Source organism: Dioscorea cayenensis, chromosome 4 (genome assembly GCF_009730915.1).
Source record: "Dioscorea cayenensis subsp. rotundata cultivar TDr96_F1 chromosome 4, TDr96_F1_v2_PseudoChromosome.rev07_lg8_w22 25.fasta, whole genome shotgun sequence".
Classification (NCBI taxonomy): Eukaryota; Viridiplantae; Streptophyta; class Magnoliopsida; order Dioscoreales; family Dioscoreaceae; genus Dioscorea; species Dioscorea cayenensis.
Window position 1 is genome coordinate 20899542 of NC_052474.1, and position 24445 is coordinate 20923986.

Genomic DNA, 24445 nt, shown 5'->3' on the forward strand with positions numbered 1-24445 from the left:
GCATTATGAGTGGTCTTTACATCCACATATGGGCAAGCCCCATGATGGAGAGTTTTTAAAATTAAAGAGAAACATTAACAGTGGAGTCAGGTATAAGGAAAGTTGATATCATAATGAAGAAATTTTAAATTAAAAGAGAAACATTTAATAGCGAAGTCACATAAGGAAAGTTAATACCATATTAGAAGTTTGAACGTTTACTTTTGAAAAGCGTGTTAATAAAATAAAATAAAATTATATTATTTAAAAAATGTTAAAAATAATATCAATTTTCTAATTTGTTTAAGGAATTTAAATTATTTAAAAAGTAATAGTTGTGCTGGTTTTTAGATTTTATAATTTATTTTAACATTGTAATTTGGGTTAACATTATTGAACAATTACTCTTATAATGTAATTTTTATATACGACAGATTTGTTATGTCAACACAAGTTCACCGCACCTTCTGCATATACGGACATGCTTCATCATCAAAAAGAGCCATATCACTACTTTTATAAACCAATTCATCAAGTTGATGTGGCATATGACGTGTTAATAAAAGTGGCTATGTGCTTCTTTTTGATGATGTGTCATGCCTAAGTTGTAGTAGGTAATAGGGGTGGACATGGGCCGGGCTGGGTCGGGTTTGGGCTGGGCTAGACTCAAATATACAACCAATATATTGGTGACTGGGGCCAGTGTTCGACCAAATTGTTTTGATCCAGACCCGACCCATTTGATTGTCATTAGGCCGTGCCCAGCTAACCCGACCCAAAAAAATAAATAATTTTTTTCCGAAAATAATTGAAATAACTAAATAAAACTACTACTACAACCCCTAAAATTTTTTCAAACATTTAAAAAAATACAACACAAGTATTATAAATGTTTACTCTTTTTCAAAGCCTATTACTATTATATATATATATATATATATATATATATATATATATATATATATATATATATATATATATAATTTATTTATTCGGGTCGGTAGGGTCGGGTCGGGTCAAAATTCATCTAATCCAAACCCACTTAAAAATTCAATCGAGTAAAAACATTTGAGCCCAACCCTGCGTTTTTAGACTAACTTTCTAAACCCAGTACTCAGTATTTTTTAGATGGGTTCGAGCCGACCATGGGTCGCCCGGCCCATGTCCACCCCTAGTAGGTAATGTGGTAAACTGGTGTTAATGTGGCAAATTGGGTATAAACGGCATCAAATTCTCTTGGAAATATCTTTTATACTATCCTTGTGAGCACAAATTAAAGTTGAATGATTAAAATAATACAAATTAAAATTTGATACTCAAAATAAAAAATGACCGTAATATGACACCCTACTCAAGATATTTACCCGATCATGGGGTTTTAAACATTATAGTGATTATATATATATTTTTAGGTTTAAAAGTATTTTAAAAATTTAGAAACTTTACCACATAATTAACGTGATCAAGCAAATTAAAAATAAAATATTATCATGAATATAAATACTCAATCAAACATGGCCATTTTAAATTTCTGCAACATTAATAGACATATAGGATATAATATTCCTATCTCATTACTATAATAAAATATTAAACCCAAAAACTAAACACCCAAGCTTCACTTCAACTTAGAAATGAATTCTACATATCTTCCATATATATATATATATATTTATTTTAAAAAAATAGATAAATTATATGCATTAAAAAAATACATATATATATATATATATATATGTCAACTGTGAAGGAGAAAGGGTGTTGAAAGTTTCCTTTTTAGTTAGATAATTATTTAGATAAAACAGAGCAAGTACAGAATCAGAAATGTCCTTGCACTTCTTTTGGTGGCCTTAAATTTATTAATAAAGATATGATTTTTATTTTATTTTATTCCTATGTTTCTGACACATCAATCAATACATCACCCAAATCTGATGACAAGATCTAAAACATATTTAAATGTTGTCTGAAGTTCTTGTGGACCCATTTTGATTAATAAATCATTAAATCAGTAAAGCAAAACATTGAACTTTTTAATGGAATGTTCTATTCCTGTCAGTTGGTTCTTTGAAAAACATATTGTGGTATTTTTTAATGACATGTGATTGAAATAAATATATTTATAAAATTCCAATAAATAAGGAAAATTATTTATGAAGGTTCTAATAATTTTTTTAAATATAATTAATATAAGTTAAAATCATGTCATTAATGAAAAACAAAGTATGAGGTTAATATATAATTCAATTGAACAATATATGATTATATATAATTACATATGTTAGCAAGTGAATTGATTAAAGTTGAATATGTTATGGTTATTAATTAGTGTTTTTTTGAATAATAGGCATGACAGTCGTCTTTTTATATGAATATAAAGCGATGACGTTTGTCGTCTATTATTCAATAAAAAATTTGTTTACAATGAACTTTATTATTAAAAAAAATACATTATTTTATTTTACAACCGACAAAAAAATGTATCTAAATAGCAAGATCGATGTGATTAAATTCAGACAACGACAAATATCCGCATGGTATATGATCAAATGCAGACAACGACAAAAATTCAATAACTATACGTCAACAATTCTATACTTCAAAATATTATATATATATATATACATTTTGCAACTACTTTTTTTTTTATTAGTAAAAATAATTTCCTATTATTAAATCCTTAGTCTCTAGGAGTGTATATATATATACATATATATTAGTTATTACATTTTAATATTGAAATTAAAAAAAAAATATTACATTTTCCTGTCTTAAATAATATTTTTTTAAAATTAATTTTAATATATATATATAATTTTAAATTTAAATAATAAAACTTAAAAAAAAAAAATTATGAATAAATAATACAAACCCAAGTGTCTGTGTTCACAGTCTCCAACACTCTCCGACACTTTCCATCCTCGTTCACTCCGATCGATGACCAACTCGCTCGCCGCCGGCTCCGATGCATCCCTGAACCTCGCCGCCGCGTCATCGGCGAGGACGGAGACGACGGTGGCCTCATCATCATCGTCTTCTCTCCATGGAGCTCTTGGATTTGCCACCATGATGTTCAGCACTGAGATCAACCAAATGCCGGACTTCCCTCCTGTCAACAGTGGCCATCGCCGGGCGCATTCAGAGAATCTTGGCTGCCAGTACGGTTTCAGGTTCGATGGAGAACTCAGGGTCGTCGGCTCCGGTGCCGATGAGCCCTCGTCGGATGATACGGATGAAGATGTGTTTGCGATGTTCATCGATACGGAGAAATTGGAGGCGGATCTTACAATGGATGCTGAGGCTTCGGCGATAAAACCGGCGGATGTGGCGGTGGCTGCGAGTGAGAGACCGGCGAGGATCAGGCATCGGCGTAGCTTGTCCGAAGAGGGATCCTCTGCGATGAGGGCGGAGATGGTCGTGGGTCGAAATAGGGGTACTAGTCGTGTGGAGGGGAGAAGGGCCATTTCTTCTGAGCAGCTTGAAGAGCTTGCTCTGGTTGATCCCAAGCGAGCTAAAAGGTTTGCACTTTTTCTTCTTCTTCTTCTTCTTCTTTGGTTTCTAATGTTAGGGATTTGGTTTGTTTATGATGCTTAGGAAAGAGTGAAGTTTTATACATACATTTGGGATGATGCTGATGGTTTTTGATTAAATTTATGGAATTCATGATCAAATTTTAGATTTGTTTGATATGAGAAGTATAGCTTGAATTTGATCTTTTATATGAAATCATTGAAAGAGTTCAGTCAATAGGAGGTATTTCATACAGGGTTTGTTGCAAGAGTTCAGTCATTTGTGAAGATTGACAAGGATCAGAGGATGTTTGCTTGTCTGACTGTTATACAGAGATTAGTTAGTTAACAGTTTGCAAGCTATGTATGCCTATGTTCAGCACCCTGGAGAATGTAATGAGTTTAAGGTGGAAGTTATTGAATGAGTAGACAACTATAGATGAAGGAATGAAAACAATTCTGTGTAAAGGAGGATTCACAGTAGTATCTAAAGCACTTCATATGAGTGTTAGGATAGGTATCTAATGTGACAGAAGCATCTGCAATATACCATTGTAGACTGCAATGTGATTGAATTATTATTATTGTTGGTTAGTTTTAAGAAATTACTCCCAGTAGTGTTCCTGATTCCTGACTTAGGATGGTGTCCTCAAATTGTGCTAACCTTTTGATGCATTGCTCAATCAGGATTGGTGAATAAATATTGGTCTCATTATTTGTTGTTGTCTAATAGTTTGTTGTATTGTTTGCTTCTGATTTTGCATTGTCTTGGTCAATTACAAGTTGAAATTTCCCTAAACGACACGTATTCATGTGGGAGACTCTGATTGATGTCATATGAGCCCATTATACGTAAGCCTTTTGTTGTTCTTCTTGTACTATGCAACACCTTCTTTTAATGACTTTTTTCATTTTCATTTTGCTTTCATGCGATGATTAGATAAGTAATTACTAGTTTATTGATGATTAAGTTTCTTGTTTTAGTCCAATTTTTTGGTCCATTTGTTGTGAAACTATATTCAAATGAGAGATTGCTGGTTGTAGTTTGTGCACCAGTGTAGACAAGACTTTCTGAAAAATAGAAATAGAAGTTTGGTAAACTCCTGATACAGGAAACAAGGGTTTGTTGTTGTTTTTTCCTAAAAAAAAAAAGAAGAGCATTCTGGAAGGCCTTTGTTAGGTCTCAAAATCATTTTGCGGTATTGCTCACTAATGAAGTTTGAAATACCAACTATACTTGGTTGCTATTTGTGAGATAAGCAAGCATCAAGTATAATTATTTATTGGTTCTATCTTGAAGACAATTTGTAGTTTTTAACAATTCACTTGAAGGTGGAAATTAATCTGATGTCTTTTACACGGAAAACAAAATTATTTTTTCTAAATGATTTTCATTTGTTTTGCGATTTGCAATATTGATACCAATTCTGTTATTTTAATCAACCACATTTTGTTAAATTCAAGGAGAACCTAGAGACAAGTAAGATCAATGTGTAGATTTGATACTAATTCAATGTGTATATTTGATACTAATTATTGAACAGTATCACTCTGTTTTTGGGAAAGACTTTGACGACGTGGACGGTTTTCGCTGATGACGTGAGGGTTTACCTGATTTTGTCACCCTTTGAAAACTGAATGAATGAACAATTATAGTCTTTTATGGCAGAAGGAAATTTAATGGCAGGCAATAAATAGATTTGTTTTTTGCTCATTAATTCACGGTTTCCCATTAATGTCGAGTTGACGCCGAGACCTCTATATATTGTTCTGGCTTTTCACTGGTACTTTCATGGTTTGTGATAGAATTCGGGATAATCGGCTATCGGCGGCGAGGTCGAAAGAAAAGAAGATGCGCTACATCCAGGAGCTTGAGATGAGGTTGCAGACCCTGCGAGCTGAAGCAGCTGCATTATCTGCAGAGTTGAGCATGTTGCAGGTATAAATCTTTCCAGCCACCTTTACTGTTTTTAAGTAACCGACGGATGTGATATTTTATCTGTCTCCTTGCACACAGACCTCTATTTAAGAATCTCTGAGGATGTAATTCTTAAATATTCTGGATCTGAAGAGAGAAATATCACTAATTTCTGTCTAAAAATTTTTAGGGCCATCGCTTTTTTCTGTGAGCATCGTTTATGTTTGGGGATTCTACTCTTGATATTTTGATCATGATGTCCCAAAAAACTATTTTGCTTACATCTGTACCAGAGCAACAAATTTTGATCCTTCTCTTACCTTGATTTATAATGACAGAGAGAGATACAAGAGCTGATGATTGAAAACCATGAGCTGAGGATGGAGTTGCAGCTGATAGAACAGCAAGTTCAGATACAAGATGGTAACTTTTACCTGATCTTTGTTATCCTGGTTTATATAGAAATAGTATTCTCTTAAAGCATTTGTACCTCTATCCTCGATCATTTTTGCCAATCATATCTTTTTCATAAGTTCTCAGACATACTTTATTTCACTCCCCAACTCTATTTTCTATTCCAACTCTCAGTTATCTTTTGCCTCAATGGTTTTATTATTTGTTTTGTTCTTAATACTTCTATTATTGTACCTAAGCTGTGAACGACAGTCTGAGGGAGGAGCTTCAGCGACTGAGGTTTATCGCAAGCCAACTATTTCAAATTGTCCGGATGCCGATTGGAGGACCAGTGATGAACTATGGACAGCAATTCATTAATCCTAATCCTCCCGTGCAAGCTCATCTTCCGGTGCATCAGCTCCAGCAACTTCAGATCCATCAGCCCCAGCTTCCTGCACATCAGTATCAGCTTCAGCAGAATCCAGAACAGCCACAGGTGGACTTTGCTGAATTCTTCTCCATCATCTTCATCATCCTCCTCGGCATCTACTGATCTGGAAGTGGAAGTTAGTGGCAATTCTGCTGATCAGAATGAGAACCCATTGGACAATACTGCTGCTCCAATGGAGTGATGATGAGATCAAACTGGAGTTTAGGGGCTTGTTCTGTGGGTGTTTATATTTGCTCAGACTTAGTTATTATTTAGTTATGTTTCTCAGTTGGTTATATGTGGTGGTGGTGGTGGTTTATGCTTGCTAAGACTTAAGTTAATGTTTTAGTTTCTGAGTTGCTTATATGTATAGGGTTTGCAGCATCAGCAATTCATCATGTAATATATTCATCTCAGCAGTCTGTCTTTGCAATGGATGCAATAGTAATTGAACTTTTATGTTATTCATGAATTTGGTTTCCCTGTTGTTTGATTTTATTTTTATTTTTATTATATTTGTTTTGGGTTAGGCTTTTTGATTGCTTGTTAGATAGAATTTGAAATACATTTTATGTGATAAATGGCAATGTATTTGAAATACACTATTAGATTCATGCACATAATCTAAAAATTCTTGATACTGCAGGTTTGTTTAAGTTTTCATAGTTTTAGTTGTAATCTAAAAACTCTTGATATTGGTTCGCCAGGTTTCAATGATTTTAGCAGGAGGAAGTGTTATTATTGTGTTTCTTTTGATATTGACATATAATATATATATATATATATGATAATTCGTTTTCTGGGATTTATATATGATAATTCATTTTCTGGGATGTCCCATAAAATCCTCATATTAGCCATATATATATATATATATATTAGATATGATAATTCGTTTTCTGGGATGTCCCTATAGCACCCTCAGATTAGCCAGGTTTCAATGATTTTAGTAGGAGGAAGTGTTATTGTTATGTTTCTTTTGATATTAACATAATTCGTTTTCTGGGATGTCCTCCATAGCACCCTCAGATTAACCATCTAATGGTTGTTGTTTTATTACTAACTTCGATACTGGAGTTAATGATGTTAACCCCAACACTGGGGTTATAATTATAATAAAATAACAACCGTTAGATAATGATTTAACGGCTACTATAGAAACGTTTTTAAATTTTAAATTTAAGTACGCCTTGATGATTGGTTCTAATATATTTATATATTATTAGATAATGTATTATTGCCTTGTCCTTTTTGATATTGATATATACATTATTAGATACATGCATATAATCAAAAAAATTTTAATACTAATTTGTCAAGTTTCCATGGTTTTTAGAAGTTGGAGGGGTTGTTATTATTATGATTCCTTCCCTTTCTTGATATTGACATATATATTATTAGATACAGGCATATGATCTGAAGACCCTTGTTATTAGTTGGCCAAGTTTATATGGTTTTAGTATGTGGAAGGGTTACTATTATATTTCCTTTCCTTTAATTGGTATACATTCCAAATTAATATAGACCTTTGTGAAACATTGTATATTATTAAATACATGCACATAATCTAAAAAAACTTAGATACCAATTTGTCAAGTTTCCATGGTTTAGCGAGTTGAAGGGTTGCTGTTATGTTCCCTTTCCTTTTTGATATATATATATATATATATTTCCAAATAGACTATTGTAAAACATTGTATATTACTATTAACATATTGTTCTGGCCCAAGTATTGCGATAGTGTTTCAAATAGATTCAAATTCAATGAGTCTCTTGTGACTATTCAAATTCAATGAGTCTCTTGTGAGAGGTGTTGTATTCCTCTCTTCCAAAATTATATTGTAGTGATTCCTGAAAATCTGAGTGTGTATGTGGTTGGATTTTTATTACGCATATGATATTTGACCGAGTTAATAAATTTTTTAAATGTTTAATAAATCACCGTAATAGATGCACCATTGTACTTGATAGCCTCTTGTAATTTTTGAAAAAAAAAAAACAAAAAAAAAACTTTGATACTAGTTTGTCAAGCTTCCATGTTTTCACAAGTGGAAGATTTTTGTTATGTTTCCATTCCCTTTTTAAAATCAGCATATACATTATTAAATTCATGCATATAATCTAAAAATCCTTGATACTGACTTGTTGAGTTTCAATGGTTTTAGGCTTTTAGCAGGTGGAAGGGTTACTATAATGTCCTCTTTCCCTTTCTGCTATTACTATATATATATATATATTTATTATTATTATTATTATTATTAGATATATGCACTTAATGCAACATGTTGAGAATGTTTCTTTTCCTTTTTTGAATTTTCTTTATTTTTTTTTCCAAATAGACCTTTATAAAACAATTTGTTACTCTCAAATAAATAACTTGAAATTTGTTACTATCAAATATCTCCGTTAGATAAATAAAGATAATAATTATTCGAATAAATATAATTAAAATAAATTTATTTAAAAACAATTATAATTTTTTTTAAAAATCATGCAAACGAAGTATACAAGTACCAGAGATCAGTGATGCATAACAGTACATGAAATGCAAATGTTTAGAAGAACATAATAAAAGTATGAAAACATTTTCCCTTTTATTATACATTATAAAATAATAATAAATAATTAACTTGAAAATTCCAAAGAATCAAATGTATCCACCAAAAAGCAATTACAAATGAAATATTCAGCAATATTATTCAAGCAAGCCCAAAGTAATTCATTTTTGGCTAAATGCACATTTTTGTACCAACAATGAAACAAAAGAAGTACATGACTCACATATGCACCAAAATTTAGTGTGAAGGTACTAATCAAATTGTGGTAACCCAAATAAAAGCACAAAGTAAAGAGCTAAAAAATGTCACAAAAAGGAGAGATAAGCACACTTGGTAAACATAACCATAACTTAATCTTAAGAAATAATATGCAAGTCACAACAAGCAAAGCATACAGATACATATGAACTGATAATATGAATTCATCTCCCCTGTTAATCAATATTCAAATATTGCTAATTCATAATAAACACAGTGTGGTACTTACTTTGAAGAGAAACACATATTGTACTTTATAAACCTACAAATTTTTCTTAAGAACAAAAATAAAAGGTTTACAAAGATGGGAAATCAAGAAATCAGTTATTTATTTCTTAAGAAATTTTGTAGAAAACAAACTAAAAATATAAAGTTCGTAGGCATATTAACATCACAAAGCAATTCTTCATGGTGTGATTATCAGCTCATGCTCCAAAATAACTTTTTACTCTCTGTTCAATTGGTAAACTTCACAAACAATTATCCATCAAATGTTCATTCTGACAGAAAGAATGTTGCTTACAGTTGAAACAACCACAGACAACAAGCTGGCATCATCAATTAATAGAAATTCAAGCACTTCATGTAGTGATCCATCTTGATAATGCATGACTATATATATATATATATATATATCAGAAAACACTGCTGGTTGAAGTAAAAGCTACACAAGGTCGGAGACTCTTGCAGATTGTATGTCTACCTGCAATGTTCTACCAGTACCTGAAGTGGGAAAACCGACAGTAGGTAGTGAGGGATCTGCAACAGATTCAATCTTAATGAATGAGAAGTCAACAGCTCCGGTGCGCTTCATACTCAGTACAGCCACAAGAATAATCCATCCTAGCATAGACAATGCCCAGTAATTGTTCATTCCATGGATCAAGCCCCAAGCAATACTATAACCAACCACAATTCCAGATAAATGACCAAGAAAGCTAGCCTGCGGTACAATGATGGATGTGAATATGAGTGACTCAAAAGGTGCAAAACTGATTGGTAGAGAAAGTACACCAAAGAGATTCAGCTTCGAAGAAGGCTGTTTTACAGCAAGAATTGTCATCCATCCAAAAACAACACATGAATAGCCTACTGAAGTCACTCTTCTAAAATACTCTAGCTTGAACTTTTGAATCAGTATATGATATGCCCCTAAAACCAGTAGTCCCGATAATACTACCAAGACCAGAGTGTAATGCAGATAGAACTCAACACCAAGACCAATGTGACCCAACTGCTCTACTTCTCCGATGCTCCAAAGAGCACTCATATTAAATACCAGATGAAGCACACTTATATGGGAAAATGCAGATGTTATAAGCCTCCAGTAATGCCCTTCAGCAGCGGTTTCATAGCTTATCCCAACATTGGCATAGCCAATGTTGTTCTTTTGAATATAGAACCAAACTGCACTACAGATACCTATAATACAACTGGTTGCAGGCTTCTGCCAGATCTCAATGAATAGAGGTTTTCCCATCCTTTATTCTTATTGGCAAGCTACACAAACCAGTTTCAATACTTATCCACAGAACAAAAGGTCAAGAATCCAGAAGCAAAAGAAGACCGCAATACCTCAACTGAAGATGAATCAACTAAGTTGCTGGATCTCACTCATCCAAGCAATCAGAGCTCAATCAGTCATTGGCAGTAACAATGACATAGAGTTGTGTTATATAAATATCAATATATGATCACTTGTCGTTCCCCGAATGCTAAATCAGCAGGAAGCCCTCAAAGATGGTATTCAAAAGCCGAGTTATAGCCACATCAAAAGAGATTTAACTAAATCAGAACCCACAATAAATCACAATCCAGATTAAGTTCCAAAGTCAACCCAAAATTAGCTGCATAGCACCATAAAAACCTAAATAATTAGCAAACAGAACAATTTCATATAGTGAAAAGGAGAACAAAAATACATAGAGAATGTGATTGAATGCCAGAAAAAAACACAATTTAACAGTTAAGATCTGTGCTGAATTATTATTTTTTTCAAAAAAGGAATTTTTATCAATACATTTTCGTTCATTTGTTCATCTATCTTATTTTGTTCATTATAAACTAAACAAATAATTAAAAAAAAAAATCAAAACCCACTTTCTCGATTTATTTCCCTCTTTTTTTCTTCAATTTTACTCCAAATCCATACACATAGAGCAACCATAACATGCATTCCCAAATCCAAGAACGCACAACAACTAGCATTGGAATTTGGACCCCCAGATTCCACAAATCCAAAGCAACACCAAATCATCGAAATCACGACCAAAACCAACATCAATTTCTTCGAAAAAAAAGACCACAATGAATCAAATCAAGCTCTACAAACAAGAAATTCACAAAATCCACTGAAGATAATAAGCACAGCAAGATCGGAAGCGAAAAACAGTTGAAAAAGAAGCTAGGGTTTCACCTGAGAGTGCGAAGCAAGGAACGACGAACCCTAGAGAGCTTTGCTTCTCGATCCTATGCTTGGACACTATACTAATCGTTGCTTTGGAACCGTTCCGGATTCGGATCCGGTATTTTAACGGGCGCCGCCCGAATCCGTTTACCGTCAAACCCGAGAACTTTCCAGATAAGTCCGCATCCGCATTTGAAGTTTGCTTGCTCAATTAATTTATATGATAATTTGATTTGAAGTAATATTTATATTACAAAGCCATCATATTAAATTACTAAAATCAAAAATAATTTTTTAATTATTTGAAAAAATAAATCTTGACGATGAAAAGTTGGTAAAAGGTTTTCCTCTTAATATTAATATTATATTTAATAAAATAACTTTAGTATTACTAAGTAATTAATAATAATTGATAAAATAATTAGTAAAACTTTAAAGAATTCTATTAACTTATAATATTTTTCTATGGAGAAAAATTGCATATTTTTAATTCTATATAAAAACCCACATTTATTTTCTACATTTATAAATAATAAAAAATTTTGATATAAAATAATTGAAATTTTGTTAATTGCTAAAAACAATAAAAATAAATATAAAATTAAAAAAAAAACAACAACAGCAGCATGAAGAATTTTCAATTTACTTTTCCTCTTTAAAAACATGAAAATTTTGATTAGTACTAATTTAAATAATCTAAAATCATCTATGATAAAAAAAAAATAAATAAATGAAATCATGAACACAGATAAACAACTAGACAATAATTGCAACTAAATAAATGAATGAAATCATTGAAAATTAGACTAAATCATAAACAATGAGCCAAATACTTAAGGGCAAATTTAGAGCCACATTTTCTGAAAATAGGCATTTTCTAAAAAATTATTATTGAATAAAATAATAATTATTAATATTATTTGAATATTTACTAAACTAATGTTTTAACTTTCTAACCTTCCTGTGCAAGTTTGCAAAAGTTTTTATTATTTAGTATAAACCACCAATTATTTTTTTTAAGATCTATTTTATCATTTTGGCTTTAAAATGATTAATTTGTATTCAAAATAAGGTTTAAGTGAACTAGTGAAGTGTGTCTGATTACCTTCACAAGTTTTAAATATGATAATGGTATTTTGGGAGTTAGATTTTATTGTGATTTATTTGTTGATATGTAAAAATATTTTATAATGATTAAAGTTTTTATTAGTTTTGCATGGCAATGTTTTGAAATTTTAATATGCAATACAAGCATGATTATATTTCTCAATTACATTGACTTTGTTTTTTCAGTCAATAATTAAGAGGATATATATAAAAATATTTTAAAAAATAAACTTTGAGCATAAAAGAGACTGAATGAATAATATTAGGGTTAAAGTAAAAAAAATAATTTTAATAAACATTTTGGGAAGGCTGCTATTTTAACAAATTAGCAGTATTGTTTTATCATTGTTCTCGGTGCTAAATACTGTTTTATTGTTTCAAATGAGCCGGATGGGTCTCTTGTGAGAAGTGTTGTATCATGACAAAAAGGATTTATTAGTTCGGTTTGGTTCCTAAAATATCTTCTAGATATGACATGATTTTTATTGCCACATGTGACATCGACCAGATTAATAAATTTTTAGGTGATCAATAAGTCACAATAACTAATACACATTGTAATATCTGTCTGTCCCGTATAACTTTTTAATGTGGTGGTGTTTATCGCCTTTACAATAAAAACCCATTAATATATTATTGTAATTACACTATTGTGCAACAAGGTGGCCATGAGAACACATAATTTGTTTTTAAAAAACCCAAAATAATAAGAAAACATAAACTATTCTATGAAAATGATAGTTTTTTTTTTGAATTAAATGTGGATAAACCACATATTTATTACGAAGGTACAAGGATATAGCCATCGCTCACCAGAAGTGAGGAGGAGTAGGGAAACAAGTAAAAAAAAAACAGAGCAAGCAGAGAAAAAAAGCTAAGTAAGCGGAAGAAGCCGTCTGGCATCTCAGACCTACTTAGACAAACGTCGAAATGCAACTACTCCTGAACAGAACCAGGGTCAAGAGTGCCGGCAGAGGAGGAATCTCTAGCGCTGAGGAAGTTGAGAGAACGCTTGATTTTCTGAGAGGCTTCGTTAAGAACTTGCTGATGTTTGTCTGTAGCAATAGAAATCCAAGATAAAAGCATATTAACAGATTTAAAAATAATGATATGTTGCGATAAAACATTCATGTGAAAAATACGAGTGTTTCTTTCGATCCAGATATTCCACAAAATAGCACGGGAAATGAGATCCCAAAAGATTTGATACTGGGGGTTGAGGGATGATAACCAAGTCGTCCAGAGTAAGGGAATAGATTGTGGAAGAGGGGTGAGTTTTCAAGAAGTAATAAACAATTTAATTTTTAAATAAAAATGTAATATTAAAACGTTGGTAAAAATAAAATAATAGAGAGTTACTACACGTGTGTCTATAAATACTACATAAACCATCGCTTGGTTGGTCCCTTTACTAAATTCCAAGAACTTCACCACTCCATGATCATCAGAGTAAATATTAGAAGTTTATTTATTTACTATGATGATCTCTTTTCACTCACTGGACCTATTCCTAAACCTCTCTTGATCTTTGGATGGTATGAACTTTAGGTTTTTTTGTTAGGTTTTAGGGAATTTCTCGTGCTCATATTGTTGGAGTTCTTGAACTTTATTTATTTATTTATTTTTACAAACAGTTGTTTTCAGAGATGATTTTGGTATTCGAGTTTTAGTTTATTTTTTGGAAATCTGCAATTTGATGTAGAGTTCTCTCTTCAAAATGCTTGTGGAATTTGATGTTTTTGTTTTTGTTTTAAATGAAAACTAGTAATTTATTTATTTGAAATTTTAAACCCTTGTGATCGCAGCAAATAGTTCAAGACATTTAATTTCTATGTGAGAGATGGAGGGTTTAATTTCTGTTTCAATATATAGTTGAGGTCTAATAATAAAAGTGTGCTTTTTTGAGTCGTTTGTTCCAATTATCAAATAAAAAAAATAATAACAAATAAATAAAAAAATTCCAAACACTTCATAAGGTTTGCTGAAAATCACTTAGTTTAGTAGTCCCTTGACAGTTGAGCGTGCTTTTCATTGGTAAAGTCAGACTCCTCAGAAGAACTCCCTCACTCGCACTCCTGTGTCAGTGGCTTACCTACATTGGAAAAAGAAAAACCCTTCATAAGGTTTAAATTGTTGCGATTTCTTAATCAAGAATCAATTTCATTTTATTTTTAAATCATTAAAAAAAATTGAAGGTTTAAAACACTCTTGCCGCAAAGGAGTTTGGTCATTACAAAAATTTTTCTCAAAAATGTTTGATTGTGATATGAACAAACACTAGTAGACATTATATTATATATTTGTTGCCAATGTATCTTGAAAGACATGCATGAAAGTGTCATAGCATGCTTTCAACATTCAGATGAAACTAATATTTACTTTAGCTTCATATGAAATTGTTGTAACATTTGTTCAACAAATACCATGCTGAACTTTTGAAAGTTGGTTGGCACTGCATGTGATCTTAATTAGAGTCCTATGAAATTATTGTAACATTTGTTCAACAAATACCATGCTGAACTTTTGAAAGTTGGTTGGCACTGTGATCTTAGACTGTTGGGAATGACCATTTGTTAGGACTGCATTCTATTGAAGTAAAAAAGTCCTGAAGATTGAATGCTTGTTGCATGAGTTACTGTACTGATTATGGAAACATCAATATCAAGATCAGAAGATGATGAAATGTGTGAATATTTTTCCATTCATGTTCTTCTGGGGAGAAACTGAAAAATCTATATCCTAATTTTCTTGCATTTCAACTTCCATTTTTGCTCTAATGTTAACTAACGGTAACTACTCGCCTTCCTCTTCTCCTCCAACTCCACCATCTCCTCTTCCCCTCAGTGTCGGGCCAGGAAACCGAAAGTATCCTTTCACGCCGTCCCCGTCTTTATCACCGCCTTTCTCACCACCGTCTTCACAGTACTCCTCACCGGAGATTTTACCTCTCTTGCATGAGGATCAGCGGGAGCAGCGTAGAGAAGTATTTTGCCTAGACACTCTGGATGATGATAATAGTAGTCCTAGTGAGAAATGGCAGCAGTTTGCAAACCGGTAAATTATGAAAAGAAAGAATATATATATATATATATTAAGCATATGAAAGTTGATTTTCTTTATTACTGTTTTTGATTTTCATGCAGTTTAAGGTGGTTGATACTGAGATTCTGCTGCTGTTGCTGTTCTTCATTATACTGAAGTTGTTAGCTAGTTAATTAGTGTCACATTGTACTTCTTTCACTGACACGATATAATTCACGATTTGGTTTCGATCCTTTTGATCTATTTCAATGTGAGAAAGTGATGTTATTCATGCATCTAATGTATCAACAACGAAAGAAAACAGATGAATGAACTTCAATTGAAATAAGGCAATCAGTCATGCCCATATATTTGATGTCCTTGAAAGATGAAATGTAAAATTGAGAATTATTTCTGTACATTTCCCTTTCAATAAAAGAATTGACATATGGTTTTACTATTCATCTTCAAGGCCGGGTATGTACTCCAAACTCACATCGAAAGTAACCGGGCTGTTTGGGGCAACTCTCGGCCTACCGGGTGCCGAGTTAAGACCTTTCGGAAAAGCCAACTACACAAATACAAAACACAACAATTATACACTTTCAATAAACTGAATTCTTGAATGTTGAAGTCAATATTTACAGATCACTTACAGAACCCGGTATATATAACCGACGTTTTCCTCCAACTTTCATGCTTAAAATCCCCTCATCAAGTCCTTTGATTACCTGCAGTTATCGATGACTGTGTAATCAATTAAGAGTTATAGTTGAACAAACATATTGCAAATCTTCGACATGAACTATTATTAGTTAATCCAGACAAATCTTCAAGAAATGAAGATTGTAAATGTTTAACAAGATATGCATTGTTATTTAATAGATTACCTGACCAGAGCCAACACGGAATATATACGGCAGTCCTTTCTCCAAAGAACTGAAATACAAGATATGTACACATTTAGAGGGAAAGATATTATCAAAATTATAAACATGTTTGAGTTGAAAAACAAGAATATTTTCCTAAATGAAAAAGAAAAACACTATGAACATGATTTTTGTGAAATAACTCACGCAAGTTTGCTAATATGATTTCTATGAGATTACATTCTAAATGTCCAATATTGATCTGCAATCATTTTTCACCGGTTCCTCAACGATAGTTTTGATTGACATTTGCTTTGAAATGATGAACACATAAACAAATGCAAAGATTTATAACCTTGGTGTGAAAAAATAGACTTTGATTGCAACCTCAATGTATACACATTACCTGTCAAATATCTGCCCGGTCGGGACCATAGCGACATAATTGGCAGCAACCTGAAATGATAAAAGATAGAATTGCTTCAAATTAAATTAACATTAGAGAACAGCAAATGTTTAACCAACTTTTAGATCGAAAACTTTAAAATGCAGGTGCATTATAAGAAGACCGTTTTTCGTATTTAACTGTAAACATCATGGATTTCAATGATAGAAGGCCAAAAAGGATATACTTGAAAACCAATAGGAGGACTCGGGCCTTCGCCAACTTTTATGTCCTTGTACTGCAGACCGGATTCTGTAGTCATCATTGGCACCTAAACAAAGAACAAATAGTGAATTAACATGCAAAGCACATTACATGTTTGATCTCGAACAAGTTTCTCGAACTGAAAATTAACAATGAACAGATATTTTAGATACTTGATACGGTATTAGAGCTGTTGTTTTCTCTATTTTAAATGCTATTGAACCGATGAAACAATGATAGAAAAAAGTAATAAAGAACAAGGAAAAGTGAAGGGCTATGTAATCTCACCATACATTTTCAAGCTCCTTTTCACAAGCATCATCACAAATTTTCGGCTTCTCTTCGGGAGGTAAGCCGGCCCCAATTACATGAGAACTACCAAAATCAAAAGCCAAACTCCCAAATATCAAACTAATAACATTTCTTCGGCTGAGAAGAGAGACTTCATCATCGCATTTTCCTCGTCTGAAGAATGCTTGACATCCTAAATTTACATCAGAGCAATTGCCTTCAAAATTTATGAGCTTGTTTGTGTGTACTATTTGGTGATGACCATTGATTGATGTCCTTGCAACTCTTGAACCTGAACATGAGGATTTAAAATTTATGCCGAAGAACAAGAATGCACATTATAATTTGTTCTCCTATGACAATAAATTCACAAAATGAGCTGTGACCAGCACAAACATGAATTCCTGTCAATTACTAAAATTCTTTAAGCAAAAACCATAGAAACAAACGCACTAATTAGTAATAGTTACAAACATATTACAAAGAAATGGATGATCCATACACACAAATCCAAAAACATTGGCTAAGAAACAAGTCTTGAAACATTCAATTAATAAAGAAAGATTGAAACAGATACATCAAGCAACATTAACCAAAACAAAAAAGATGATTCAGAAACAAAAATCCACTGAAAATTTTTCATCAATGAAAAATCTCATTATAAAGAAAACATTGAACCAAATACACAACTAAGCATTGGGTGATACATACATAATAACATTTAACAAATTAGAGAAAACAAGAAACAAAGGATTCTCAAATGGCAAATGCAGACACTATAAGACAGAAAGAAAGAAGAAGAGTGATAAGAAAGAGTTACCAAATGGGAGCAGAGGATGAGCCCAAGAGAGAAGAGAGGAAGAAGACATGGTGATGCTCTGGAGAGACATTGCTTGTGAAGCTTGGGAATGGATAAAATGGAGATTGAGTTATATGTATAGCTTGGCAGTTTCCTGGAGAATGATTGGCCCACGTGTCATGTTCTAAATATTCCTGCATAACGGGTTAATGGATCTTGTTTATTATATTTATCATTAGGATATATTTTAGCATTATTTGTCACTTATCATTGACTTTTTGTTTTTTTGTTTTTATTATCAAAATAAAATGATTGGTTTGAATGTTTAGAAACAAAATATAAAGAAATACTCAATTATGTGTATATTCGGATCTAAAATTGCCTCTTTGGATCCGATTTTGAAGCATTTCCCTTATCGGGTTTAAATATTAACGGGTTTGATAGCTGCATGCCCGAATCCGTTTTCTTCGTTCATCCGGAAAGCCCGTGAACAGGCCCCGAGAAAGCCCGAAAAGGCTTCGATTTTTCTCCATTTTTTTCTCGGATTTTGATTTCTTTCATTTGGGAATTAGGGTTTCACGGATGATGATGGCGATGAAGGTTCCGGTGAGTGGGTTGGGCATGGCTTCGCCTTCATCTTTATCTATGGTGGTTCCTGGGAGGAGGGTTCTTGTTGCTAATCCGGCCTCCAGGACCTCCTTCTTCAATGGCGGAGGTATTGAGTGATCTTTGCGAGTTTTAGGGTTTTGAATTGATCCTATTATGAGATGATTTGCTTTTTGGATGCTTGGAGATTCAGTTATTTGAGTATGAGCTCTTACTTAATTGCTTTGTTTATTTATTTATTTATTTTTACTACTGCTCTTTGGTTCGAGATTTGTTTACAAATTTGTGGAATAAAATTTGTGAATTTTCTAATAAATGGGACTTTTTTTAGTATATGTTTGATAGACAAGATTTGGTAGCGCTAGCTTCTGATTCTTTGTATTCAATATTTCAATTTGTGTTATGAGCTAGGGCACCATAGAAAGAATGATTGAATTGTTGGAAAGGTTCAGTAAGTTTTGTTTTGTGAGAAGTGCAATGTGTGTGTGTGTGTGTGTGTTTTAATTTTTCCTTTTGTCTGTACATTGATCGATCCTCTGTGGAGTTGAACCCAACTGTTCATATTGTAATCAGAGTAAGCTGATAGTCAATATCTAGGAACAAGATTATTTTAGAGTAATTAAATTGTTGTTCATATTGAAAGACAACCTTAGTCCACTTTCATCTTTGCAAATGCTTGTTTTAGATGCCCTATGCTTGCCCTGTTTGCTGTTGTGTTTGAAGCTGATTGGCCGATTTGGAAAATTTTCCCATGTATATGCTTAGTGGGAGCACTTAAAGCAGAGGGGCTGCGAATGTCCAAGTCCAACAGACCAAGATGCAGTGGGCGTGGTGGAGGGGCGCTTGGTGCCCAAATGAATCTATTTGATAGGCTAGCTAGGGTAATCAAGGTGAGCAATTTAAAAAATTGGAAGGCTTTGTTTTCTGACTTCCTGGGTTTCTTTTTGTTTTGAGTTATAGATTTCTTGTGGTATGTCTTTTGCAAGTGTAGTCATATGCAAATGCAATTCTTGGTACACTGGAAGACCCAGAAAAGATCTTGGAGCAAGCTGTTGTTGATATGAACAATGACTTAATAAAGACTCGGCAGGCCACAGCGCAGGTGTCTACTCATTTACTTTAGACAAAATTGTCTTTTGTTTTAAATCGACTTCTAGAAACAAATATTTTGGTTGACTAGTTTCTTGCTTTCGGCAACTGCCTTCATTTCCCTCCACATTGATGAATTCCCCTATCTATGTATATGTGCCTTCAGATTCTGGAATTATGCCCTAGAAAACCTGCCCATTATCATTATTCACCTAATGTTGCAAACTCTTGTGTGGTTTTCTATATACAGGTGCTGGCATCTCAAAAACGTTTGGAAAACAAATATAAGGCTGCCCAGCAGGCTTCTGATGACTGGTTTTTGCTTGTGACATGCAATTACAATCATTAAAACAATAGTATTGACATCGCTAGTAATAACTTTACATTTTGGGTATAGGTACCGTAGAGCACAGCTTGCTCTTGCAAAAGGAGATGAAGATCTTGCTCGAGAGGCTCTGAAGAGGCGTAAATCTTTTGCTGTAGGTATTTGTTATTATGGAAACTAAATATGCGTCGTACATTTGCTTATTATGTTTGCTTTTTCATAGTTGCACTATCATCAATGTTCTGAGTTTCTATTTCTTTTTTGCAAACAAGGGAGAGTATTTTGAAGTTGAACTTCATTAGAAAAGGAGATAAGATAGAGGATTACCATTTACGTAGGAGAGAAAATAATGTGTAATTAATGTTATTCCATTTCAAGAAACTTGTTCTCAACATGTCATCATGCCATGTGATAGAACTTATATGCAGAGAATTCCTTTGCTAATTATTGCTAGCCTAATTGTTATAATGTGTATGTTATGTCAGGATAATGCTAGCTCCTTAAAAGCTCAGCTTGATCAGCAGAAAGGGATGGTGGATAATCTGGTATCTAATACTCGGGTGAGTCCAAATGTTACATACCTTCTACAGAATTCCTTACTAGTACTTTTCTTCACCTTGACATTTGGCTGTAGCTCAGGATGTATGTTCAATATTAGTGCAAGACTTCTAGTTTCTTCATTCTTTGTTGAGTTAGATGGATTACTGGTTAGTTTTTTACTTGAAAAGATGTCACTGGTGAAACCATTGTAATTGAACACAAAATAATAACACAATGAATAAATGTCTCGATCCCCAACAAATCTAGTCTTTTGGGTTACGTTTGTCAAGGATACTGGTCTGCAAATGGTAGCCTTTTACCCATTGATCTAAGCAAATTTAGCCACCCAAAGCCCAAGGGGTTAGTTTCTAGGGATTTGGAGTCATCATTTGTGCTTTAGTTCTTATTTTTCTCCCTATTTTTGTGGAATTAACAACTTTGATCCTTCAAGATATGGTTGTTCGCATACATGACATCATTCACTTCAATTTCTTCTTTAGCTTCTTGCCTTTGTGACCACTAAACAATATTTTTCCTTCATTCTATATTGGTTCTAATGTGCATGAAATATTTCAGTTAAATTTTAAGTATACATTCCCTAATCCTGTACCTGGAAAATACGATCACCCATTCTCATTTAACCACAATGAGACAGTGGTGAGATTGGAATTCCTTATTTAAACATCTCAACTAATTATTCATAATATATTTTCTAGAGATGTATATTCTCCTTCAACATGAGCAGGTCTGGTTATAGAGCAATTTTCTTGCCACAATAGATGGTATTTGTTACTGTTGATATTCATTTCATCTCTTAATTATTTAGAGTTTATTACCATGTGTCTGCTTGCTGCAGCTCTTGGAGAGCAAGATACAAGAGGCCAGGTCAAAGAAGGATTCTCTTAAAGCTCGCGCACAGTCAGCAAAGTCTGTTCTGAGTGTTTACTTCAATGTTAAAAAATTTTCTTGCATGAGTGCATCTAAAAGGAACTAATGACTTTTGCTTCAGGACTGCGACAAAAGTGACTGAAATGTTGGGAAATGTCAATACAAGTAGTGCTCTTGCAGCCTTTGAAAAGATGGAGGAGAAGGGTAGGTAGTTTCTTTAATAACTGATATTGTAATTTATTGTAAGTCCAGAGGTTCAAAATAACCAGTCACGACAGTTTGGATGTCTATATATTTCCATGATGAAATTTTTCAAGCTAATTTATGATCAAATACTTGAAAATTTAAAATGTGCATGGATTAAATTTAAATGGTTGTCATCCTGGATTATGGCAACCTATTGGCTGCTCAAGAACAAATGAATTAATAAAGACTGTTATCACATATTTTGTTGCTGGTTATGGCCATATAACTCAGGGTTATGGTTTATTATTTTTCTTAAGATTATGCTGGACTATCTTCCAGAAAATTTACTAATTTTGTTTTCATTCTTCAACAGTTATGGCTTTGGAGTCCCAAGCAGAGGCCCTTACTCAGTTGAGCATTGATGATCTGGAAGGAAAGGTAGTTTCTATATTTAAAACTCAGTATAGTATTTATGAAATTTTTATACAAAGTTCATTTCTCGCAGTTTGCAATTCTGGAGAACTCATCAGTTGATGATGATCTTGCACAGTTAAAAAGAGAACTTTCTGGGAGCCCAGTGGTACTGTCTTTTGCTTATTTTTACCTATTAAAAACACATGTTAATGCATGAATTTTCTTTAGTTGAGAGTCATTTTTTTTAAAATGAGTTATGAATTCTGCCTGCAATGAGTATTGGTTTTACCCAGTCAATGAATTAAACTCCCATTTTTGGTAACTGTGTTAATTATATCGAAGATATACATCCCTTTCACCTAGATATCTGCTGTTGTATTCATTTGCTAATATTTATTTACTTCATATTGAAGATAAGAGAAATTAATCATGTACACCAGTTTTTAAATGGTTGGCTTATGCAAGTGGTTTTGATTTACCCACACAATCATTCAGATTTTTGCTTCAAGCTCATGAACATATAGGTGTGATTATTCTTTTTTATTTTTATTTTTATTTTTTGTTGGAAAAATCAAGTGTTACAATTATTTTCCAACCATGTGGGGTAGTTCTTCTGTCATTCCATACCCCGTTCCTATTCTGCAACTATGGGGGTTCTAGTCAATTTATTGCCATAGTTTCTATTGTGTTACTTGACTTCCTGTTTGGCTTAGGTCAGGCTTTTTAGCACTACATTTTATTAATTCTGCCATGAGTATTTCAACGATGATGTAATATTATTTTGACATCAAGAAAGTCATACTCGGTCTTAGTATATGCTCCTATTGACCATCCATGTTAGACTTGTTTTATTAAAACTAAATGTAAGTGTCAAGTGTCTTAACTTGAGGCCGTGAATTGACAAGTTGATAAACCGGAGATTATACGCCAAAGAGTAACTTTTACCCAAAAAGATTTATCTCTGCATGTTGTTATGTGTTGTCATATACTTGCCAAAATTTCTAAGTGAACTTATAATCCTTTTTAAGTTAATTTGTCATACTTCATTTTTATATTTCGGAAGTTAGCTCTGTATATATGATTTTAAATTTTTTACATGTTGTAAAATAATATTTGTTATGGATTCTCTAGACTGTTTGAAATCACCAGGTAACAACTGACAAGCATTCTCTCTTTGTTTTTGTGTTCTTTGTTGATTTTATTTGATAGAAAGGAGAGCTCCCATCTGGTAGAACAAAAGCTAGCAGCTATCCTTTACGCGACGTTGAGATTGAGAACGAGCTCAATGAATTACGAAGAAGGGCCAGGGAATACTAGATTTGTTACCGGAGTTCGTTTCAATGTTTCCAAATCAAACACAAACCCGGAAATTGTAACAATTTTGAAGAATGAAATCACAAATAACATTATTGAACCAATGTACAGTAGGCAGTAAATTCATCTACTTCAATCTTTATTTGTCCAAATGAGAAAGCTTGTTTTTTTTATCCTTGAATTTTGCAGGTCTTTGATTGTTTGATTTGAAAAATTTTTTTAAAATTTATGTGCTTTTTGCCAGTCAAGATCAGGCATTGCAAATATCATCCATGGTTACGAAAAGAGAAGGCAACTTCTGCTGTGATTTTTCAACTGCAAAGCTGGTTTCTAACTTTGAAGTTTTTCCAGTGTCTTCATTTCTCATTTTATTTTATTAAAGAGAATAACAATATATCCATTGATATTTTTTTAAAATTTTTAATAATTATTTTTTATATTTACGTATACCATTGTTGAGTGTGTTGCCGGTTCATTGTATGAAATTACATTGTTCTTAAAGGTATTTTTTTAATTAATTTTTCAAAGGTCTTACTTCCTTTCGTTATATTGGTCATTTAATAAAACACCCTTATTCTTAATGAAAAATAATTCAATGCAATCGGTTATGTGGTTATTATAACATAATTAAGATGTGGCTCATTTTTAGCCACGGTTTATAAATTATTTGATATAAGGATAGATTAGTAGGTATCTTTAAAAGATTGTTACTTTTGTTCTAAAAGTCATTAAATTGAAGTAATTCAACGGGTCCAAGGATCATATCTCTATTTTTAATAACTTCTTTAGAGACATTTGAATGTGAAGAATAAATATATGGCAGCCTAATGACACCAACTGAACCCATTTGCAAGGTTCACAGTCAATTCAAAACCCATGTCTTTGAATCAAA

General features: G+C 32.6%; 5 protein-coding genes across 6 annotated transcripts; 3 read left to right on the forward strand and 2 right to left on the reverse strand.

Annotated features, from left to right (window-relative positions):
* The first annotated feature begins 2884 nt into the window (after positions 1-2884).
* Positions 2885-6713, forward strand: LOC120258349 (transcription factor RF2a-like). Its single transcript, XM_039265723.1, has 4 exons — positions 2885-3497; positions 5295-5427; positions 5745-5829; positions 6060-6713. The coding sequence occupies exons 1-4, from the start codon at positions 2917-2919 to the stop codon at positions 6353-6355; spliced, it is 1095 nt and encodes a 364-aa protein (XP_039121657.1). The 5' UTR covers positions 2885-2916; the 3' UTR covers positions 6356-6713.
* A 2676-nt stretch (positions 6714-9389) lies between these two features.
* LOC120259534 (RHOMBOID-like protein 13) lies at positions 9390-11594 on the reverse strand. 2 transcript variants are annotated; one of them, XM_039267156.1, is made up of 3 exons: positions 11465-11594; positions 10624-10895; positions 9395-10548 (listed from the first exon to the last, which is right to left on the reverse strand). In XM_039267156.1, exon 3 carries the CDS (start codon positions 10526-10528, stop codon positions 9713-9715), a length of 816 nt encoding a protein of 271 aa, XP_039123090.1. In that variant the 5' UTR covers positions 10529-10548; positions 10624-10895; positions 11465-11594; the 3' UTR covers positions 9395-9712. The 2 variants fall into 2 exon arrangements, with proteins under 2 accessions (XP_039123089.1, XP_039123090.1); XM_039267155.1 differs by having other exon boundaries at positions 9390-10895.
* A 3731-nt stretch (positions 11595-15325) lies between these two features.
* On the forward strand, positions 15326-15932 carry LOC120258181. Its single transcript, XM_039265535.1, has 2 exons — positions 15326-15616; positions 15706-15932. The coding sequence occupies exons 1-2, from the start codon at positions 15339-15341 to the stop codon at positions 15758-15760; spliced, it is 333 nt and encodes a 110-aa protein (XP_039121469.1). The 5' UTR covers positions 15326-15338; the 3' UTR covers positions 15761-15932.
* On the reverse strand, positions 15919-18292 carry LOC120258180 (peptidyl-prolyl cis-trans isomerase FKBP16-3, chloroplastic). The gene is made up of 7 exons (XM_039265534.1): positions 18213-18292; positions 17395-17684; positions 17085-17168; positions 16859-16908; positions 16474-16522; positions 16240-16314; positions 15919-16154 (listed from the first exon to the last, which is right to left on the reverse strand). The coding sequence occupies exons 1-7, from the start codon at positions 18280-18282 to the stop codon at positions 16041-16043; spliced, it is 732 nt and encodes a 243-aa protein (XP_039121468.1). The 5' UTR covers positions 18283-18292; the 3' UTR covers positions 15919-16040.
* A 365-nt stretch (positions 18293-18657) lies between these two features.
* On the forward strand, positions 18658-23726 carry LOC120257925 (probable membrane-associated 30 kDa protein, chloroplastic). The gene is made up of 11 exons (XM_039265225.1): positions 18658-18906; positions 19563-19687; positions 19789-19899; positions 20137-20201; positions 20284-20365; positions 20697-20771; positions 21608-21678; positions 21761-21843; positions 22199-22263; positions 22331-22405; positions 23449-23726. The coding sequence occupies exons 1-11, from the start codon at positions 18774-18776 to the stop codon at positions 23554-23556; spliced, it is 993 nt and encodes a 330-aa protein (XP_039121159.1). The 5' UTR covers positions 18658-18773; the 3' UTR covers positions 23557-23726.
* The last annotated feature ends 719 nt before the right edge of the window (positions 23727-24445 follow it).